General features: G+C 34.2%; 2 protein-coding genes across 2 annotated transcripts; one reads left to right on the top strand and one right to left on the bottom strand.

Annotated features, from left to right (window-relative positions):
- Positions 1-8674: 8674 nt before the first annotated feature.
- LOC111890422 (DExH-box ATP-dependent RNA helicase DExH17) lies at positions 8675-10550 on the bottom strand. The gene is made up of 7 exons (XM_042897703.2): positions 10451-10550; positions 10290-10380; positions 10141-10207; positions 10010-10073; positions 9867-9935; positions 9734-9788; positions 8675-9656 (listed from the first exon to the last, which is right to left on the bottom strand). Exons 2-7 carry the CDS (start codon positions 10301-10303, stop codon positions 9635-9637), a joined length of 291 nt encoding a protein of 96 aa, XP_042753637.1. The 5' UTR covers positions 10304-10380; positions 10451-10550; the 3' UTR covers positions 8675-9634.
- A 271-nt stretch (positions 10551-10821) lies between these two features.
- Positions 10822-11851, top strand: LOC128128137 (exocyst complex component EXO84C-like). Its single transcript, XM_052766968.1, has 3 exons — positions 10822-10954; positions 11059-11565; positions 11663-11851. The coding sequence occupies exons 1-2, from the start codon at positions 10850-10852 to the stop codon at positions 11563-11565; spliced, it is 612 nt and encodes a 203-aa protein (XP_052622928.1). The 5' UTR covers positions 10822-10849; the 3' UTR covers positions 11663-11851.
- Positions 11852-18563: the final 6712 nt, after the last annotated feature.

The following is an 18563-nucleotide window of genomic DNA, read 5'->3' as shown; positions in this document are numbered from 1 at the left end:
GATGTACGCTGGAGCTGGTCAAATAAATCGTCAATCCTCGGGATCGGGTAACGGTTCTTTACCGTTAGCTTATTCAACTCCCGGCAGTCGAGACACATCCGATATGACCCACCCTTCTTCTTCACAAACAAGATCGACACTCCCTATGGTAAACTACTTGGCCGAATAAATCCCTTGTCTAATAGCTCATGCAATTGTGTAGACAATTCCTACATCTGTGGAGGTGTAAACCGATAAGGTGCTTTGGCTATCAGAGCCACACCAGGAACCAAGTCAATCTAAAATGCCAGCTGCCTCTCCAAAGGCACACCGAGAAAATCCTCAGGAAACACATTTGGGTACTCCCGAACAATCGGTACATCATCCACAGTCGCCTTACCCTTCACCTCGGTATCCATAACATAAGCAACAAATCCAACACAACCTTGCTGAAGGTAACGTCTGGCCCGAGCCGTTGAATAGAGAGTCATCCCACACTGAACACCCTCTCCCTAAATCACCAAGTCTCCCGCACTTGGGGTCCGAATACGCACCAACTAATGCTCGCAGTCAATCATTGCCAATTGGGGTTCAACAAATTCATCCCCACAATAACCTTGCTCTCACGCATAGGAATAGGAACCAAATCAATCGGGTACCGCTAACTAAACAACTCCAAAATACGTCCCTGATGGACCTTCGATACCCACACAGGACGATCATCAGCAGTCTCTACCTCTAATGGACAATCCAGCTCCCTCAGAGCATCAAAAAACCTCTTATTGAGTGCAAGAGATATAAAGGATCGGGTAGCCCCCGAATCAAACAAAACCAAGGAAGAGATACCATTCACAAGGAACAAGCCTAAAATAAAGAAAAAATATAAGCCTGAAAAATTAACATAAATAAAGACATAAGGAGAAGATACATGCCCATCACCACATTTGGTGTTGCACGAGCCTCCTTGGATGTCAGCTGAAATGTCCAGCTCCTCAAAACAGGCGCCTCCAACTTGCCCCGTCGGCCATCCATGATCCCTAAAGTTGTCGGAGCGGGTGCTACCTCTCCGACACTATCATATTGCATGAACATTGTGGTCACTTTTCTAGGTTTTAATGAAGGTTCAACACAGTACTCACAAGCATTACTTGACTTCGTCAAAAAGCAAAATCGAGAAGCTTTTATGTTTCCAACAACTAACGACGTGAAGATGGAGTTCCTTAAGTTACTCATGAAGAATTGAAGTGTCGCTTGAACAATTGACGTGTTATCATTTTATGTGTTATTGTTTGACATTATGTGTTATCATTTTATGTGTTTTCGTTTGGCTTTATGTGTTATCCTTGTTAGTGTTATTGTTTGATGTTATGTACTTGGCTTTTTATATGATGTGTTACCATTTAACATTATATATTGTTTTTGACATGATTTGTTATTATGTAGGATGAATAGTGATGACTCTGATTTATATGATGATAATGAAGAATATTGTACGAAAGATGATTTAGAATTCAAAAGATTATGTGGATTAGCTGTCACGTGGATAATAATTGTTCACAAGATGCATAACATACGTACACCATGTCACACATCGGATCACACAAGGAACATATTTATTAATGACATTTTAAATGAGAGTGGTAGGCGGTGTTACGAAATGTTTAGACTGCATGTACCCGTATTTAGACAGTTATGTTTTTATCTTGCTACAAATTACGGGTTGAAAGGTACACACCATATTTCTATTGAAGAGTAAGTAGGAATCTTATTAATAGCTTTGGCTCATGGATGTACAAATAGGTTCCTGCAGGAAATTTTTAATCATTCGGGGGAACAATTCATAGGCATTTCCATACTGTTTTGATAGCCGTTCTCAAGATGAGTGCCGACATAATCAAGCCAGACCCTAACTATAATGATGTCGTACCCGAATATATATTAAAATCCAAATTATTATCCAATGTTCAAGGTATTATCTAATGTTATAGTTACTTTAATGTTAGTCACACTTTAACAAATGAATTAATCATGATTTACTTTTTTTATTTGTAAGATTGCATTGACGCTACAGATGGGACACACGTGAGGGCATCGTTTCCACAATCTGAATAAGCGAAATACATTGGTCGAAAGGGATATGTCACACAAAATATCATGGTTGTTCGTGATTTTAATATGTGTTTTACATTTGTGTTGGTCGGATGGGAGGGAACCGCACATGACACAAGAATTTTCAATGAAGCCTTACGGAGACCGGAGCTTCATTTTCCACATCCAACGGGGAATTAGTATATATTTTTAATAATGAAAGTTGTATGTTTTTCATACTTGATTGAAACATATAACAAATGTTTGCTTTATATACAGATAAATATTATGTTGTTGATGTCGGCTACCCGAATACTAGAGGGTTTCTTGGTCCATACAAAGGGAGGAACATTCGTTATCATCTACCAGATTTTCGATGTGGACAAACTACTGCAATGTGTAATCCTCATGGGCCGAAGGAGTCATTTAACTATCGTCACTCATCATTGCATAATATCATTGAACGAACTTTTGGAGTGTGGAAAGCTATGTGGACGTTATTAAGAGATATGCATGTTAATTACACATACGAGCACCAAGTATGGATAGTGATAACATCAATGGCGGTCCATAACTATATAAGAAAGGCCGGTAGATTTGATGAAACATTTAATAAAATCTAAGCTAGGCATGGTTCAAATAAAATGCTCTGTCGTGGTTATCATCACTATAATTTACAATTTTGGTCCTCTGGAGATTTCGAAACATTGTCCATTGTCCAGTTGATTACAAATCATAATCCTATGATTTCTACTTTGTAATATGTTCCTTATCTAGCACCTATCTAATTTTTTAATAAAATTTTGCACTTCCAAAAAAATCCAATACAACTATGACAACTTTTTTAGTGGGCATCTTCTCTTTTTATTTAAAAATATACCAACCCATATGTATATTTTATGATTTGTATAGTCCCACACAATGAATAAGTATGGTTGGTTTATATAGAGCTTCAAATCATCCATTTTTTGATGTCTAGATAAACAATTACCAAAATAACTTAACAATTACAATTAAAATCTTGGATTCAGAACTTAACAAATTATAAAATATGCATATAGGTTGGTATATCTTTATATTTGAGAGAGAAGAGAAGATACCCACTAAAAACAGCTGCCAAGAACTAAACAATTATAAATTAATGCCAAGCAAACAAAGGGTTAAAATCTTGAAAGTAACACTAAACATTTTAGTGTTCTACCAAAAAAGTCACAAAGACAAACATTAAGGTTGTCAAGATTAGGATCTTACATAGGAACGTTTTCGTTTTACAAGATTGTAATCGTAAGATCGAATCGGATCGTAAGATCTTATAAAAACATTTTAAAACATTAAAAATATAGGGAGAATTTCATATATGCCCTTCCTGAACAGCTAAATATCGTATTTGCCCGGCCTAAACTTGAAATATCATATATGCTCTTCTTAATGTTTTTTAATATCATATATACCCAAATCTATTTTTTGATAATTTTTATTGATTTATAATTGTTTTTCTTAATATTAATTCATTATAATGAAAAATCATTTTGAATGGACAATATTACCCTTCCTTGTCTTATTGCTACAATAGATCAAGTTTTCATCTATATCACAAAATTAAGTTCAACCCTAATACTTTCGATCATTGCGTCCATCGCTGCTTCCGATCAATAGCTGCTTCCAATCGGTGCTCTCCTGTTTTCGCGCACATACTCACACAATCAACAGGTAAATAAAATGCGAATCCAATCCCTTTCCTCCATCGGCATGAGATCGCATTCACCATCAGGTAATCGCCTCTTTTTGTCAATTCAACCCGATTCTGTTCTTGATAATGTGTCCTCCTTCAAATTCCATCATCTCCTCCTTCAAATAGTCACGTTTGATTTTTTTTCTCGATAATGTGTGATTGTGCACCAAACCTACACTCCGGGTATTCGATGAAAATCCAGACAAAGTAATTATATGTATGTGTCATTAGTGTTTGTGTTTTGAGTTTTCACATCGTGATGCAATGTAATCTGTGTGAGCTTCATTGTGAATTGAGTATATATATTTTCTGATTTTAATTCGTTATTCGTGGAGAAATAGTCAAAGAAGCCATGGAAGTTGCAGGTTTTCAAATTGCTAAGTTTTTAGAGCAAGACATAGCAGTATAAAGGAGTAAAAAAAGCTGCTATGAATCGATTGAATCCTCTCTTTTAATTGTTAAAAGAGTAAAAAAAGTTGTTGTGGGTTTAGAGCAAAGATAAACTACTATCCAAATTGACTATTGGTTATGATCCAAATTTAACTGGTCCAAGGTGAAATATGTCATTCATATCGACGTTTCAATAGATTCACGTGAACATATCATACAACATCAAATACAAAATTAAAGAAAGGCAAAATAGGAAGGAAAAATAGGAATAGGGTCGTTTTGCCTTTACCTGATGCGTGGAAGTGATGTGATAACAGAGGAAGGAGCAATTGGTCGGAGTATCGAACATGGGAGTAGCGGACATGGGAGTAGCGTTCAGAATTGAAGGCTCCAACGTGAAATAAGAAATCAGGTTTCGATCGTATTGTATTATGTATTCTGTAGTATTGGAGTTTACAAGAAAGGGTATTATTGTCCATTAAGTGTTTATATTTCATTATAATGAACTAATATTAAGAAAAACAATTATAAATCAATAAAAATTACCAAAAAATATGATATTTAGCTGTTTAAGAGGGCGTATACGAAATTCTGCCAAAAATATATTTTTATCAACCTGTTAAACATTCCGCTAACAATAAATAGTTTAAAACATAAAAATACATATAAAATACCTCATTAAACAATAAAAAATTCACCAAGGGTATTCTACCTAGTTAGTCAAAGAAAAATATTACAACTTTTAAAAAAAAAAATATAGTAACGATCCCATGATCGATTTTACAATCGTACGATCCAATCCTATGATACTATCGAAAAACAATATTAGTAAGATCGTATGATCATATAATCGATCAGAATTCTGAACAGTTAAAACTCAAAACTATAAATATACCCAAACAATAAGTTATTTTTTTGTTTGCTACATTCTAACTCATGTACTCAAAAGTGGTGTCGTTGCAGCAAGTATCTCTTTCACTTTTGCTACAAAAAATCAATGTCTCTAAAATCTGGAAGGCAAAATTGGACTTGGTTTTGCCCAACCCCATAATAACTCGAGATAGGAAATTAGCCTCTAAGCAATGACGGACCTTAGTGGAGCCCAAGGTCCCGTGCCACTGCTCTGATTCCGGCACGTAGTGTAAAAAAAATTGTTTTAATGTTTTTTCTATTAGGTGCATACGAGGGTATATATATATATATATATATATATATATATATATATATATATATATATATATATATATATATATATATATATATATATATATATATATATATATATATACCCAGAGTAGCTGGACTAAAACTTATGCCCTCCTAATACCTATACCCTGGGCTTAGGCCCAATAGGTAGGGTGGCCTTGCAACTGTAAATGTTACATTAAGTTTTTTGCAACTATAATATCATGTGTGGTGGTCGAATTCTTCACCTTTGTTCATACAAGCTTTAATCAAGTCTATTCATGTAGTTTTATAAGTATATTAGAGCTTATTTCAACAACTTTTTCCGTAACTTCTTATTACCTATTTATCAACATTGCTAATTCCAATTTATTACAAATTTCATCAACAATTTAATATCACTCATTTTTTTAACATGTTCCATGTTCTAAAAAAATAGAAATGGAATATTTACTCGAATGATGAATCTTGTGCATTTAACGGAATCTTACTCAAATTTGGTTACGGCATGCTAGTCTTAACGATTGGATATAAAAATACAATTGGATATAAATATACATCAATGAAATATCATGTTAAGGTCTTAGAATCACCTTTCTACATAACCATATTTTCCTTTTGCACAAATTTGGCTTGACCTCATCTTAATTAGTGAAATTCGACTACAAATCTTATATATATAGGGGGTAAACTACAAAAATCATCAATGGTCTATGTGCTAGATGATTAATTTGATCTTTTTAACTTATAAAATTGCACTGCTCAAAAGTTCCTTTATAACTTATAATGTTAAAGTCGCTTAGTAGTGATCACTTGGAAACTAAATACTCCAAAAAAAAAAAAGTTGTCTTATGTTCGAACTTCAACTTTAAGGTGGTCTTCGGTACCGTTCTAATAAAGAATCATCTAAAAAGTTCCAAGCTTACATCTCTAACTTTTTAAACTCTATTTATATGGAGCATCTTCATATACATGTTGAGTTTGTTATATTTGATTAATAATGGGCTAACAAGTAAATTAAAAAAAAAAAAAAAAGTTTAAAGGAAAAATGACGACACATGTTGAATGGTTTACAAGTTTCCGAAGTATATAATAATTAATTAATTATATAGTTAATCAATTTCTTTTTTTATTTAAAAAAATTAAGTGCTTACAACCTATTAAAAAAAACTGGATAACTAAAATATTTTTGTAATCATATACTGTATACAATATGTTGATTTTTATGAAATTCAAAAAATAAAAGATGAATAGAAAAGAGTTCGCCTATCTATCCAACCTATTTGATTTGTCAAATTTCCAATATAACAGAACGAAGTATGCGAGAGAGACTCTTTCTAATATGAAAGTAATTACAACTTAGAACGATCAAGTCAAATAAACCAAAGATGAAAGATCAATTCAAACATACAACATGAGTATGCGATTGCAAATTCGTTATAATGATACCCTTCCAATACAAATCATTAATCTCTTAAAAAAACGATGTACCTTTTCAAAATGATTCAAATAAGCCTAAAACTATATCATCTTTCTGTCTTCATCGGATGATCAGAATCTGAATCTGAGAACGACGAGTATAATGCAAAAACTCTCTTATCCTGCCCACAACAAGACTTTTGTCTTGCCTTCCTCGCCAACCGCCATCCCATGTTACATGAGAATTTTACACAGCACCATAACATGATAACTGGACAACATACACATAAACACCCACTACAAGCGAACTGTGTAGCATTATGATAACAGTTTTGTTTCTCCCCCGAAGATGAAGGGCAGTTAGAGAGAGAAGAATGTTTTGACTTCATTTTTTCTTGTTGTTTGCTAGCTTTTACTTCTGACATGTTGTTAGAGGCATTTTAGGGTTTTTGTAGCCTCTCCTTTTCTTTAATAGCTTTGTTTGCTTTTCGTCTTTTATGTTACTTGGTCCTGCAGTTGGAATGTGATACCCCATCATGTCCAAATCTTGTGTGACTATATCATTTGACGCCCACTATATTCAATTAGTCGATTCCAACAATTAAAGGATACATCAAACTGAATGATTCTGCCTTATTCTCATAATTAAAGTGTATCATTTCATTCTCATAAAACTGTTACAGTGTATTATTTCATGATTATAATGAGTTTGAACTAAAAAAATCATGCATGTATTGCCCAGTAATAAAGTATATAAGAAAGATACGTTGACTAATATTGGTGAATAAAGTTTCTTCCCTAAGATACGATTTACATGTATTCTAAGAAAACGACTTATCTAATCATAACTAAAAGAAATCTATAAACGTTAAAATATATTTGATACCATGGTGCATATAAGATTGGACCAAAACCATGGGCACTTTAATTAGCATGAAGAGAATAAAGGCCAACAAAAGCAAAAGCAATCACTTTATAGGCACACTATCAATAGAGGAATAATTGTGACAAAGAGATGTAGTTATAGTACAGTGAAAACACTTTACCAATCTAAACCCGCTTAGTCCACAATATGAGTTTTTTTTGCAATTTTTTTCATGAGTCTTTCACTCCAAAAAAACTCATCAAATTTGAAAAGGTTATTGGATGAGATTTTTTAAATCTAAGCCTTTTCATTGAACTTGTTAATATTTAATTATGCAAAAGATAAATAAATAAATAAATAAATAAAAATAAAAAATAAACATCTGTATCTATGGAAGAACCGCATAATTCACTACTAGAAACAGGGGTTTTAGAGACGGACGAATCCGTCGCTATTCCGTCGCTAAATGTTGTTTGCGATGGATCAGCGACAGATTCATTCCATAGGTAATTTAAATGTGGCAAATGACTCAGCGAGGGTTTTAGCGACGGATCAGTTTTTCCTTGCGACAAATTTAGCGACAGAATATCCGTCGCTAAATGTCACTCAATACATTTACCCAGGACAAAAGCGACAAAATTTGTTAAAGACATTTCGTCGCTTTACTGTTGCAAATTTTCCTGATCAGTTTTTTCCGTAGCTAATCCCTTGCAAAGTTCATATACTAAATTTTTTTTTCCGTCGCAGATCTGTCGCAAACTTTAGACATGATTTTTTCCTATAGCTAATCCCTCGCAAAATTCATAAATTAATTTTGTTCTTTTTCCGTCGCTGATTCGTCACAAACTTTAGACTTGATTTTTTTCCGTAGCTAATCCCTCACAAAATTCATGAATTATTATTATTTTTTTTTGTCACTAATCCGTCACGAACTTGTAATATCATTTTTTTTATTATGATTCTAAAAGAAAAAATAGTACAATCATCAAATTATTATACTAAAAAACATCAAATAATGATACAACTAGACATTATAATATAAAAACTATCAAAATTACTAAATGACTATCAGAATATGTATAAATGATCATTTTACCCTCCCCTTCAATTAACCTATATCAAGACATGCTTTGTGCATTAAGTAAAAAAGAAACAAATGAGAACTTTCTACTAGTAACAATCTCTATTTTCCTTGGGTCTGCTTCAGAAAGTGTCTCAAATGACTCTAGGCCTGAACATTAAAAAAAAAAAGTAAATAAATAAAGAAAAATAAAAAAATAAAAATAAAGATTAACTGTGAAGTATACAAACTACAAAGATTAAAATTGTAATTTTGTTGTATAGATTTTGAAATTTTAAAAAAAGATAATACCTTTGCTGTCACTATACCAATGCCTGGTAATTGTTTAAGAAGATATGGACTGTCTTCCCAGAGTTTTTGATGCAAAGATTTTGCTAAAAGACGTGAATTCAAAGCTCCTTTGTAATTCCTTATATATATAAAGTACTCTTTCATTCATTTTGTAATCCGACACCCATTTGAACAAACGGAGTTCGTATCTTGTAGGCCATTTAATGTTATATGATATAGATAAAAAAGTAAATTACCATTTGGTCCCTGAGTATAGCAGGTTTTTTCAAGTTTTATTCCACCATCTTTCAAGTAAAATGACTATATTTTTGGGACCAAAATTGCAAAAATCGGCTATACTCCAGGACAAAATTTCAAGTAAAATGACTATATTTTTGGAATATAGCTGAGTTTTGCAAATTTTGGTCCCAAAACAGTCATTTTACTTGGAACGTTACAAAACCTCAAATAAGAGCCAAATTAAAAAAAAAATCAGCTATATTCCAGAACCAAAAATGTAAATTACTCCATTAGAAATTTGAAAAATCTGACCTGGGTAAGAGATAAGTCATGGACTGTAGGATCTCCAGTCAAACAATCATTTACCAAAATAAATAGCTTATTCTCATTCCTCCTTAATTGTATCCCTTCATTCCAGGAAACAAAGTCAGCTACATTATATTATTTATTTACATTTAATATAATCAGTTAGATAATTGCATACAGGATGTTTATCGTGTCAAATTTCAAATAATACTTTGTCATCAACCTTCCAGGTTTTGCAGATACATGAAATATATACATCATATGCATATGTATGCGGTATAATATATAATAGTTTTATAGAGTAAAGATACCAAGAGGCTTCAAGATGAAACCATCTTCCTCAGTCCAGATCATTTGGTAGTCTGATAACTCTTTGACCTCTGGAATCCATAAGATGAGTCAGAAACTGAGATAGATGTAGAGAATGTAAGAATTGATTTTTGTACTGAAATACCTTCTATATGCTTCTCTATATGGGAACCAGATAATTCTTTCTTTATTGCATAGCTTTGAGGGTTCTAACATGAAAGGGGAAGTTTTAGAAATATTATGAATAACATATAAGTAATTAAGGAAAATATATACTAGAGGAAGTATTCCACCGATTAAAGCAGCACATAGAGCAGTAACAGATCCGATTGTTATAACGTATCTTAAATCATAATGATGGTTTTAGATGTAAATAAAGATGAAATTACAATTACACCCTTTAGAAAGAAATGTTGTATGCTTACACTGCTCCATTCATTCCATAATTAGCAAAAGCAGAGGCGATAAAAGCATATACCCTATCCCAATAGGTAAATCTCTCTGAGGATTCTTCACCTTTAATATAAACAATATGAAAATTACAATTATACCCTTCAGAAAGAGCAATCACAATCACTAGTGTTACCTCTTCTGTTGTGCTGGTTACTGCATCAAAACCAACATATGAGAAAAAAAAACGGTTGCAGATCCAGCAAGTACTCCATTAGCTCCGTACGGGAAATACCTGAAAATCAGAAACATATTTCATGTTGCCAAGGGTAAAATGGTAATTTAACACATGTGAAAAAATGAACATATTACCCGCCTGGAACTTTATATCCCACCCATTGAGTCTTGAAACCTATGTATCCATCAACTATTATGATGAAAAGCAAGGCTACAACGTTTATTGTTGTGATTATGCCTTGAGCCAATAAACTCTAAAAGACTAAAACAGCAACACAAGGATCAATTACAATTCCAAGAATGGTGGGTCGAGTTAAGAAAGTAGGAAATAGTTTTTGAATTTTCAGGAAATGATGAGATGTTGCCATTGTCACCTCGCCTTGCCTCTCCTTTGTCCACTTTTGCTATATCTTCTGATGGGATGCTTGTTGAAAGTGGGACCCGTTTCATCTTCATGGTAAAAGTGAGTTGACTTTATTTGAATGCAAGAAATAGCAATGTACTTTCACTGATTTGTTTATTATAGAAATTTACTTTTATTATATTACTTGTTTATGATTTTTACAGGATATAGTGGAGCAACTAACACGCCTAGTCATCTTACACTTTGGAGGAAATATTTTAACAAGAATTCTAAAACTTTTTGATCAATACATGGATGAAATCATAAAAGCTTTACCTGAACCTTCTGAAGATGACAGTTTAGTGGAGTTAAAAGAAGCGGTACCTTTTAAAGCTGAAACAGATTCCCAACAACTCTCCCTTTTGGGAACTACATTCACTATTGCAGAAGAGCTGTTACCAATGGTTATGTCAAGAATATGGAGTGTTTTAAACAAAAGCAAGGAAGCAGGAAATGACAATACTGCTCCTCTATTGAATAGTGGGATAGATTATAAGGACTGGAGGAAGCAGCTTCAGCATTCACTGGATAAGCTTAGAGATCATTTATGTAGACAATATGTGTTGAATTTTATATATTCAAGAGATGGGAAAACACACCCTGGTTATTTATGTGGTGAAGGTGATGATGTTAGTTGGAATTCTGATCCTTTGCCTTCTTTGCCCTTCTAGGTAATTTAATGGAAGCATTTTTGTCTAAACAAGCTACATGATTTTGAGTTTTACAAATTTGCCCTTATTTATTTTGGGAATTGTGGTGTTTATGCAGGCATTATTTGGGAAGCTACAATAGTTAGCAACAGTTGCTGGAGATGTGTTACTTGGGAATGAAAAGATACAGAGAGTGTTGCTTGCAAGGCAGACTGAAACTGTTGTGATATGGGTGATGTCTAATGAAGAGGATTTTTGGGGTGTTTTAGAAAATGAAGTGGCAAAACTTCAGCCACAAGGATAACAATGTATTGAGTAAAAATTCTACATCTTTTTTTTTATTGTAGTTGATTCTTGATATGCATTTCACTGTTGAAATCGCGCGTTTTGCTGGTTACCCTTCAAGAAATGTACACCAAATGGCATCATCTATAATTGCTCGTGCTGCAGAACATTCTCAGGGAGAGGGCTAAACCAACAAATGTAATAAGGGTATTTAAGTAATTTTACTTTGAAAAATATACCCAGTTATAGCATTCAAATTTGTTTTTGTATTTGGATGACATTACTATAATTGGGTAGTTTTTTTTTCAAATATAAGAAAGTATAGATGCTATAATAAACAAACCAACATAAGTACATTGCTATTTGTGTAAATTGTTGTGTGGATAACAGCTAAGCTTACATTTATAGGAAGTTCATCCACAAAAAAATCCAATTCTTCTCCCCACATTGGATTTCTTCAACCAGGAACCATTTAGTTGCAGATCAGCATCAGTAAAAATGACCATTTCTATAAAACAGAAGCAACCAGTAAGATTCTTAATTGAAATTGACCAAATCTTGCTATAAATTTTACCTAAAGTGCTTTTTTGTACCACAAGTGACGATTGCATAAGGATCTTATATGTCATTCAAGTTGGCACCAAGAAGATTCTTATTTGTGAACAGTTCCACGTTCAAAACATAACAGATAATGCTACAAATTAGCAAGAACAAAAGAAATGAAAAGCCATTTAATTTTTTTGATACACCTTGATTACATAAGTAGACATGCCATTAGAGTCACCATTCTATTGATATATCTACAAAAATAAGTATAGAAGTGCTTGTCATACACAAAAGGACAAGCACCTGTGAAGCAAATAGTATGTAAAGTAACCAAAATTATCACATTTTTTATTTATGTTTCTTGAATCTGATTAGTTAAAGTAAGATATGTTATATTAAGTTCTATTATTTATATTTATGATGCAGTGCAACCTGGGGATAATTTGAATAAAAACACAAATAGAATTATTTCTCAAGGGAATAAAAAATGTGATAATTTCATATTGTTGGGCTTGTTACAGAGCTTGTGGATGCATGTACATAGATGACAGGAGAGGTTCAGGGTGAAGCTTTGATGCACAAAACTTATGCTACCAGGCTTATATATGACTAAAGCAACCAATCAAGCCCTATATCAAGTTCTAATTCTAAGTATCTATTCTAATATAGATGCAATCGATATAAGAGGAATGAAGACTAAAAAAGGAAAAAAAAAATGGAGAAATTAAACCCTAACGTAATATAGTGTGCAATTGAACCAAACCTAACCTAATATATGACTAAAGCAAATAAAATCAAGAGATTTACCTGAATCGGAAGTTAACGAAGAATAATTTTAGATTTTAAAAATGTGGAGGCTGTCGGATTAGGAAGCTGCAATGGTCCATGGTGTCGTCATCTGTTTGAACGGAGAGGGTGAGATTAGGTTAAGCTGCAACTCGAGAGTTATGCATGTTCAGTTGGAGTGATAAAGCAGGTTTGCATGGGAGGGACGAAAACTTACACAAACTCTGTGAAACTGGAATTGGATTCGCCAATTTCTGTGAGAGATCGTCAATTAATAAAACATAATGTGTGTATGCTCCGTCGGTATTCTCTCGCAAAACACATACCAGATGGAAAAAAGTCGACGATTTTTTTTCCCTCGTTGAACCCTCGCTAAATGACTTAGTTTTCCACCGATCACCGATGAATAATGGTGCGTCGATAAATACTTGTAAGATCCGTAGCTTATCTCTCGCTAAACCCTCTTTAATATGCTATATATTGAATAAATAAAATACTTATTTAAACCATCGCAGATCTCTCGCAATTCCCTCTCTATAAGCCAAAATTTTGCTACAGAATAAATCTCTCTCTGAATCCGTAGCTGAAGCTCAAGTTTCTAGTAGTGATCTGACATCCCTTGTGAAACCACAAAACAGAGGCAAGGGCATCAAGACATTACATTAAGAAAAAAGTTGTTCTTTTGAAAAACTCATGTCGTTGTCTAATCCTTTAAAACTAGAAGCCTCAAAACTATTTGTTACCATTTTGGTTATCTTTTTCATTTAGGTTATGTCACACCCCGCTAAAGCGGAAACACGAGGCGTGACAATATAAATAGTTTCATAGCAAAAGTTAAAAGACAACACCAACCATAGTATTAAAAATCATTACAAATTTACAATGGGTTTGAACAAATTTTAAAAGAAATTAATACAAACACATGCGAATGATCCTAACAGTGATGTGTCCCTAAGTGTCACTTACTCGATGATTCCTGAAAAAGCATGTAAAACGAGCGTCAACTATAAAAATAGTTGGTGAGTACTCACAAATAAACAAAATAATATTGGTTCCATGAATTGAAATCAAAGTTTTGATAAAAGTTTCCAATTATAAAAGTATATTGTTAAAATGAGTAAATAAGTTTGTAAAAACAAAGTTCTTTGTCATCATGAGAGTGTCACACTCCAAAACCGAAACGGCAGAAACGTTCTGGGGTGGATGACGTCATGTCAACTATCACAACACATGCATTATAGTAATCAAAGTACAACAAAACATTGCATTAATAGTAATAGTTTTACATGGTTTACATTACAATACATCAAAGTAATACAAGTAAATATAATAAGTACAACATGGTACTAAGCTATCTTCATCAACAGCTCCGGAGATGTACCTGTCTAATGCTGACCTGAGAATACAAGTTATTTGAAAAGCGAGTATCAGCATTTTTACAAATGCTGGTGAGTTCATAAGTATTTAGTGTCATTTCATTCAAATAACTTTAATAAAAGTGGTAGTTTTAGAGTATCCATTAAAATAGTGTATTTTCCAGAAAATCCTATATTTTCTTTAATAAAAGCAGTCTTCTACCAAGACTGGATGGAGTTGTGTGGTGAAAAGTGGCTTTCCCTTAATCGCTATCATTATCAGAATATAAAATTTGATTATTAAAGAAAGTAAGAGGAATCGAGGAAAATAACATATGCCTCAGCAGTGAAGACTGCTGACTAAGGCAAAAGGAATCATAGACTCTAGGAGAGTATCAAACAAACGACACGCCTGGCTCAGTCTAACAAAGAGAGACACAGACCCTAGACGATACCATATGAAAGGTACGGCTAGCAAGGTCTAAAGACAGAGGATACAGACCCCAGACAGTATCAAATGAAAGATACAGCTAGTAAGGTCTAAAACCGAGAATACAGACCGCAGACAATATCAAATGAAAGATACAGCTAGCAAGGTCTAAAAACAGTGTGACTTTGAGAGTGGGTTTCCAGCATACAGTGCAAATTGCTGGTGAAATACAGTCACCTTAAGGCCATGAATTATAAGGTAACCTGGGATACTCGTAACCATACTAACCGACACTAGAGTACCTGACGCCCTGCAAGCGTCTATAAAATGTGACATTTGTCACCCCTTGGCTTGGTAGGCCGTGGACTGTAGCTAGCAGTCAGGGTGCGGGGGTGTCAATCCCGTATAGATCTATACACACAATGTCCGCTCTCCCTACAGGAGACTCTGGTTACCAACTAGGCGACGGAGAAGGCCGTGTCCCGAAGATGCATCCCAAATAGTGGGTAGTGGGTTTCCAATATAAGTGCTGAACTAGAGGTAGAGACTCATAACTGAACTGACTAGAGTAAACCTATATGTCTATGCTCGTATACATAATATATAACTAATGAATCAAACGACCTTCGGACGGACATCCGATCCCACCAGACCACATCTCAACGAAGAAAAGGAAATAGGGTGGACAAGCCTTCCTAAGTCCTTCAATCATCATTTATATGCATCTATACAAGCACATGCATACATCTAACTATGCTTGAGTGTGTAACAAGTGGAAACATATCGTGAAGTATAACCAACTCGTGAAGTAAAAGCGTACAGTGTGGAATAACCGAATCGTGAAGTATAAACGTATAGTGTGGAATAACCGAATCGTGAAGTATAAGCGTACGGTGTGGAATAACCGAATCGCGAAGTATAAGCGTACAGTGTGGAATAACCGAATCATGAAGTATAAGCGTACCAAATATAAGTGTATCACGAAGTGGAAGCGATAACAGGTGAAGTAAGAGCGTCTAACAGGTATAAGTAACTACAAGTATAAGCGAAATAGAGGCAATACAAGTATAAACGCATCACGAAGTGAAAGCGTTATCAAGTAGGAGTTTAAACTAAGAAGGAGTATCAAAACATGGAAGAAAACCTTTATACTTGAGAAAATCATAATTTGGTGTTCTTTGGTAAAATAAGTTTGAAAACCTTTAGAAATTCTTTGGAAACTTTTCATAAACCAGTTTAAAATGAACTTTGATAAAACAGTATAAGTAAGAGTTTTGAACAAGTGAAAACCTTTTTGGAAAACCATTTATAGTATCCTACTTGGTAAAACAGTTTACAATGTGGTAAATCCTTGTGCACGCGGGTTATCAATCACATGTGATTGATATGATAACTGGCATGTTTAACTTGTATTCCCCCCTATAAAACATGTAAAAACATTTAAAATGTTCATTCAGGGGTATGAACTCACCTGATGTAAGTGGATTCGACGAAGGTGCCGGTTGGGTGCTCGGTGTCAAGTAAGGACTAGGACCCACTTAGTGACCTATTAACATATGATATCATATGTTTACATATAATCAATATATATAATACCAATTAAACAAGTATACGCATCCTAAAGTGCAGAAATCACTTTGATTAAGTGTTTGGGGTGTCCCGGGTAACATTTAAGGGTGTGAATGGCTTAGGAATGGAGTTTACTCTTCAAGAGTAAACTCTATATATAGAGTTCACGGCCCTGGGACAACTCCCCATGAGTTTACAGCCGTAAACTCATGGTGAGGGTGTTCTAGGATGCTTAAAGGCCTTATATCAATTGTACGTGGAATTTTACTAGGTCCAAATATAAAAGGTATGAATGGATTTAAGGAACTTAAATGGACCAAATGGGAGTTTACGGCCCCAACCAAGGGAGTTTATGGCCGTAAGCTCCTATTGACACATTCCTTGGGTGTTTTAAGGGCTTAAGTGATAGAGAATAAATCCTATGTATTTTTCCAAGTCAAATGGGGAGTTTAGGGCACCATTTAACCCGTTTATAGGAGTTTACAGTCCATGTACCCTTTCATGAGGGGTTTACGGCCGTGAACTCCTTATGGAGTTGTTTTAATTGAGTTTAAGGTCCCTAACTTGTTGGTATTTGATTCTTGAATTTATTCTAAGGCCATTGGTGTGTTTAAGTGGCTTTTAAACACTCAAATATGAGTTTACTCCCCATGAAGAGGAGTTTACGGCCCAAGCATGTTATTGGGCAGTAAAATCATGTTTACTCTTCAAAAAATCGTTTCAAGGTGTTCTAAGTCCGATTCCATAAGCCTACAAGTCATATCTAAGCCTTAGGGACAATTTGGAGGGGTTTTGGGGCTTAAAAACCCCCATTAAATGGTGTTCACGGCCCAAGAGTGTTCTTGGGCCGTAAACACATGATTTTGTCCCTATTTTATGTTTTAAACTCGAATTTGCAGGCTAGATAAGTTATACAACGAGTTAGGATAGTTTACCTACTCGTTTGGGGATCGAAACAGACGATTTTTGGCTCGAATTTAAGTTGTAGAGAGAGAGAGAGAGTGGGGAGAGTGTAAAAAGTCTCTAATGGACTCCACTCACCCTTATATAGGGGTTGGAGTTGGGGCTCAGTGGAAATCTACCCGATACTGCTGTTAAACGGGACTTTTTGGTCGCACCCGATTAAACGGTCAAATTTTGATTTGGTTGCAACCACACATTTTTAAGGGTATTTTGTGGGTGTTTCTAACTTGTTTCAACCCTTACCATGCCATTATAAAAGTCTTAAATTAATTAACCTCTTCCAAAAGGTTAACGGACAGTTAAATAAGCGAGGCTTATTAACGGAAAAGGTTAAAAATGACGGAATAGATTTCGGGTTGTCACAGAGAGATAGAGTATGTTGCCCAAATGAGATGCAACATTCATATTCTCATGGAAGATAAAGTTCGTTACTCAAACGAGTAAACAAGTTTCATTTCTAAAATGAGCAATCAATTTCGTTGCTACAAGGATCAAACAATTTCATTGCTAAAACATGTATATAAGTTTCCAGTAATAAAAGCTCGTTGCTATAATGAGAAACAAAGTTCGTTGCTATAATAAGCATACAAGTTTCGTTGCTAAAATAAGTATACAAGTTTCATTGCCAAAATAAGTATACAAGTGTCGTTGCTAACATGAGAATACAAGTTTCATGTATGCATAAAGATTCGTATGTGCATCAAGTTTCCATTCATGAGTTCACAACCGAAGCCTAATGACCAAATCGTGCCCTATTGACTACTATGTGTATCGCAAACATAGTGTATAAAATGGTAAAATACACTCAAGCGAATCGTGAGAGTGAGGAGTTGTCTACCTCCTGATAACACTATCCATAATAACCATAGGCTCAAAAGAGTTAATGAGTTGTGTCTAGAGATTCCAGGGACTTAACCGCAATACAGTCCTCATGAATTAAAGTAACATACACATACATACGAAATATAACAACCAAGTTTCATAAGAGTCAAAATAAATTCAATGAACATAAAAAGTTTAGGAAATGCTTTTCCACCCTAAAACATTTAAAAACCGAAAATAAGGGAGTGGTGAATACTCACAAT

This window comes from Lactuca sativa, chromosome 8 (assembly GCF_002870075.4).
Source record: "Lactuca sativa cultivar Salinas chromosome 8, Lsat_Salinas_v11, whole genome shotgun sequence".
In the NCBI taxonomy this organism is placed as follows: domain Eukaryota; kingdom Viridiplantae; phylum Streptophyta; class Magnoliopsida; order Asterales; family Asteraceae; genus Lactuca; species Lactuca sativa.
This window is presented reverse-complemented; position numbering and strand designations above follow the sequence as displayed.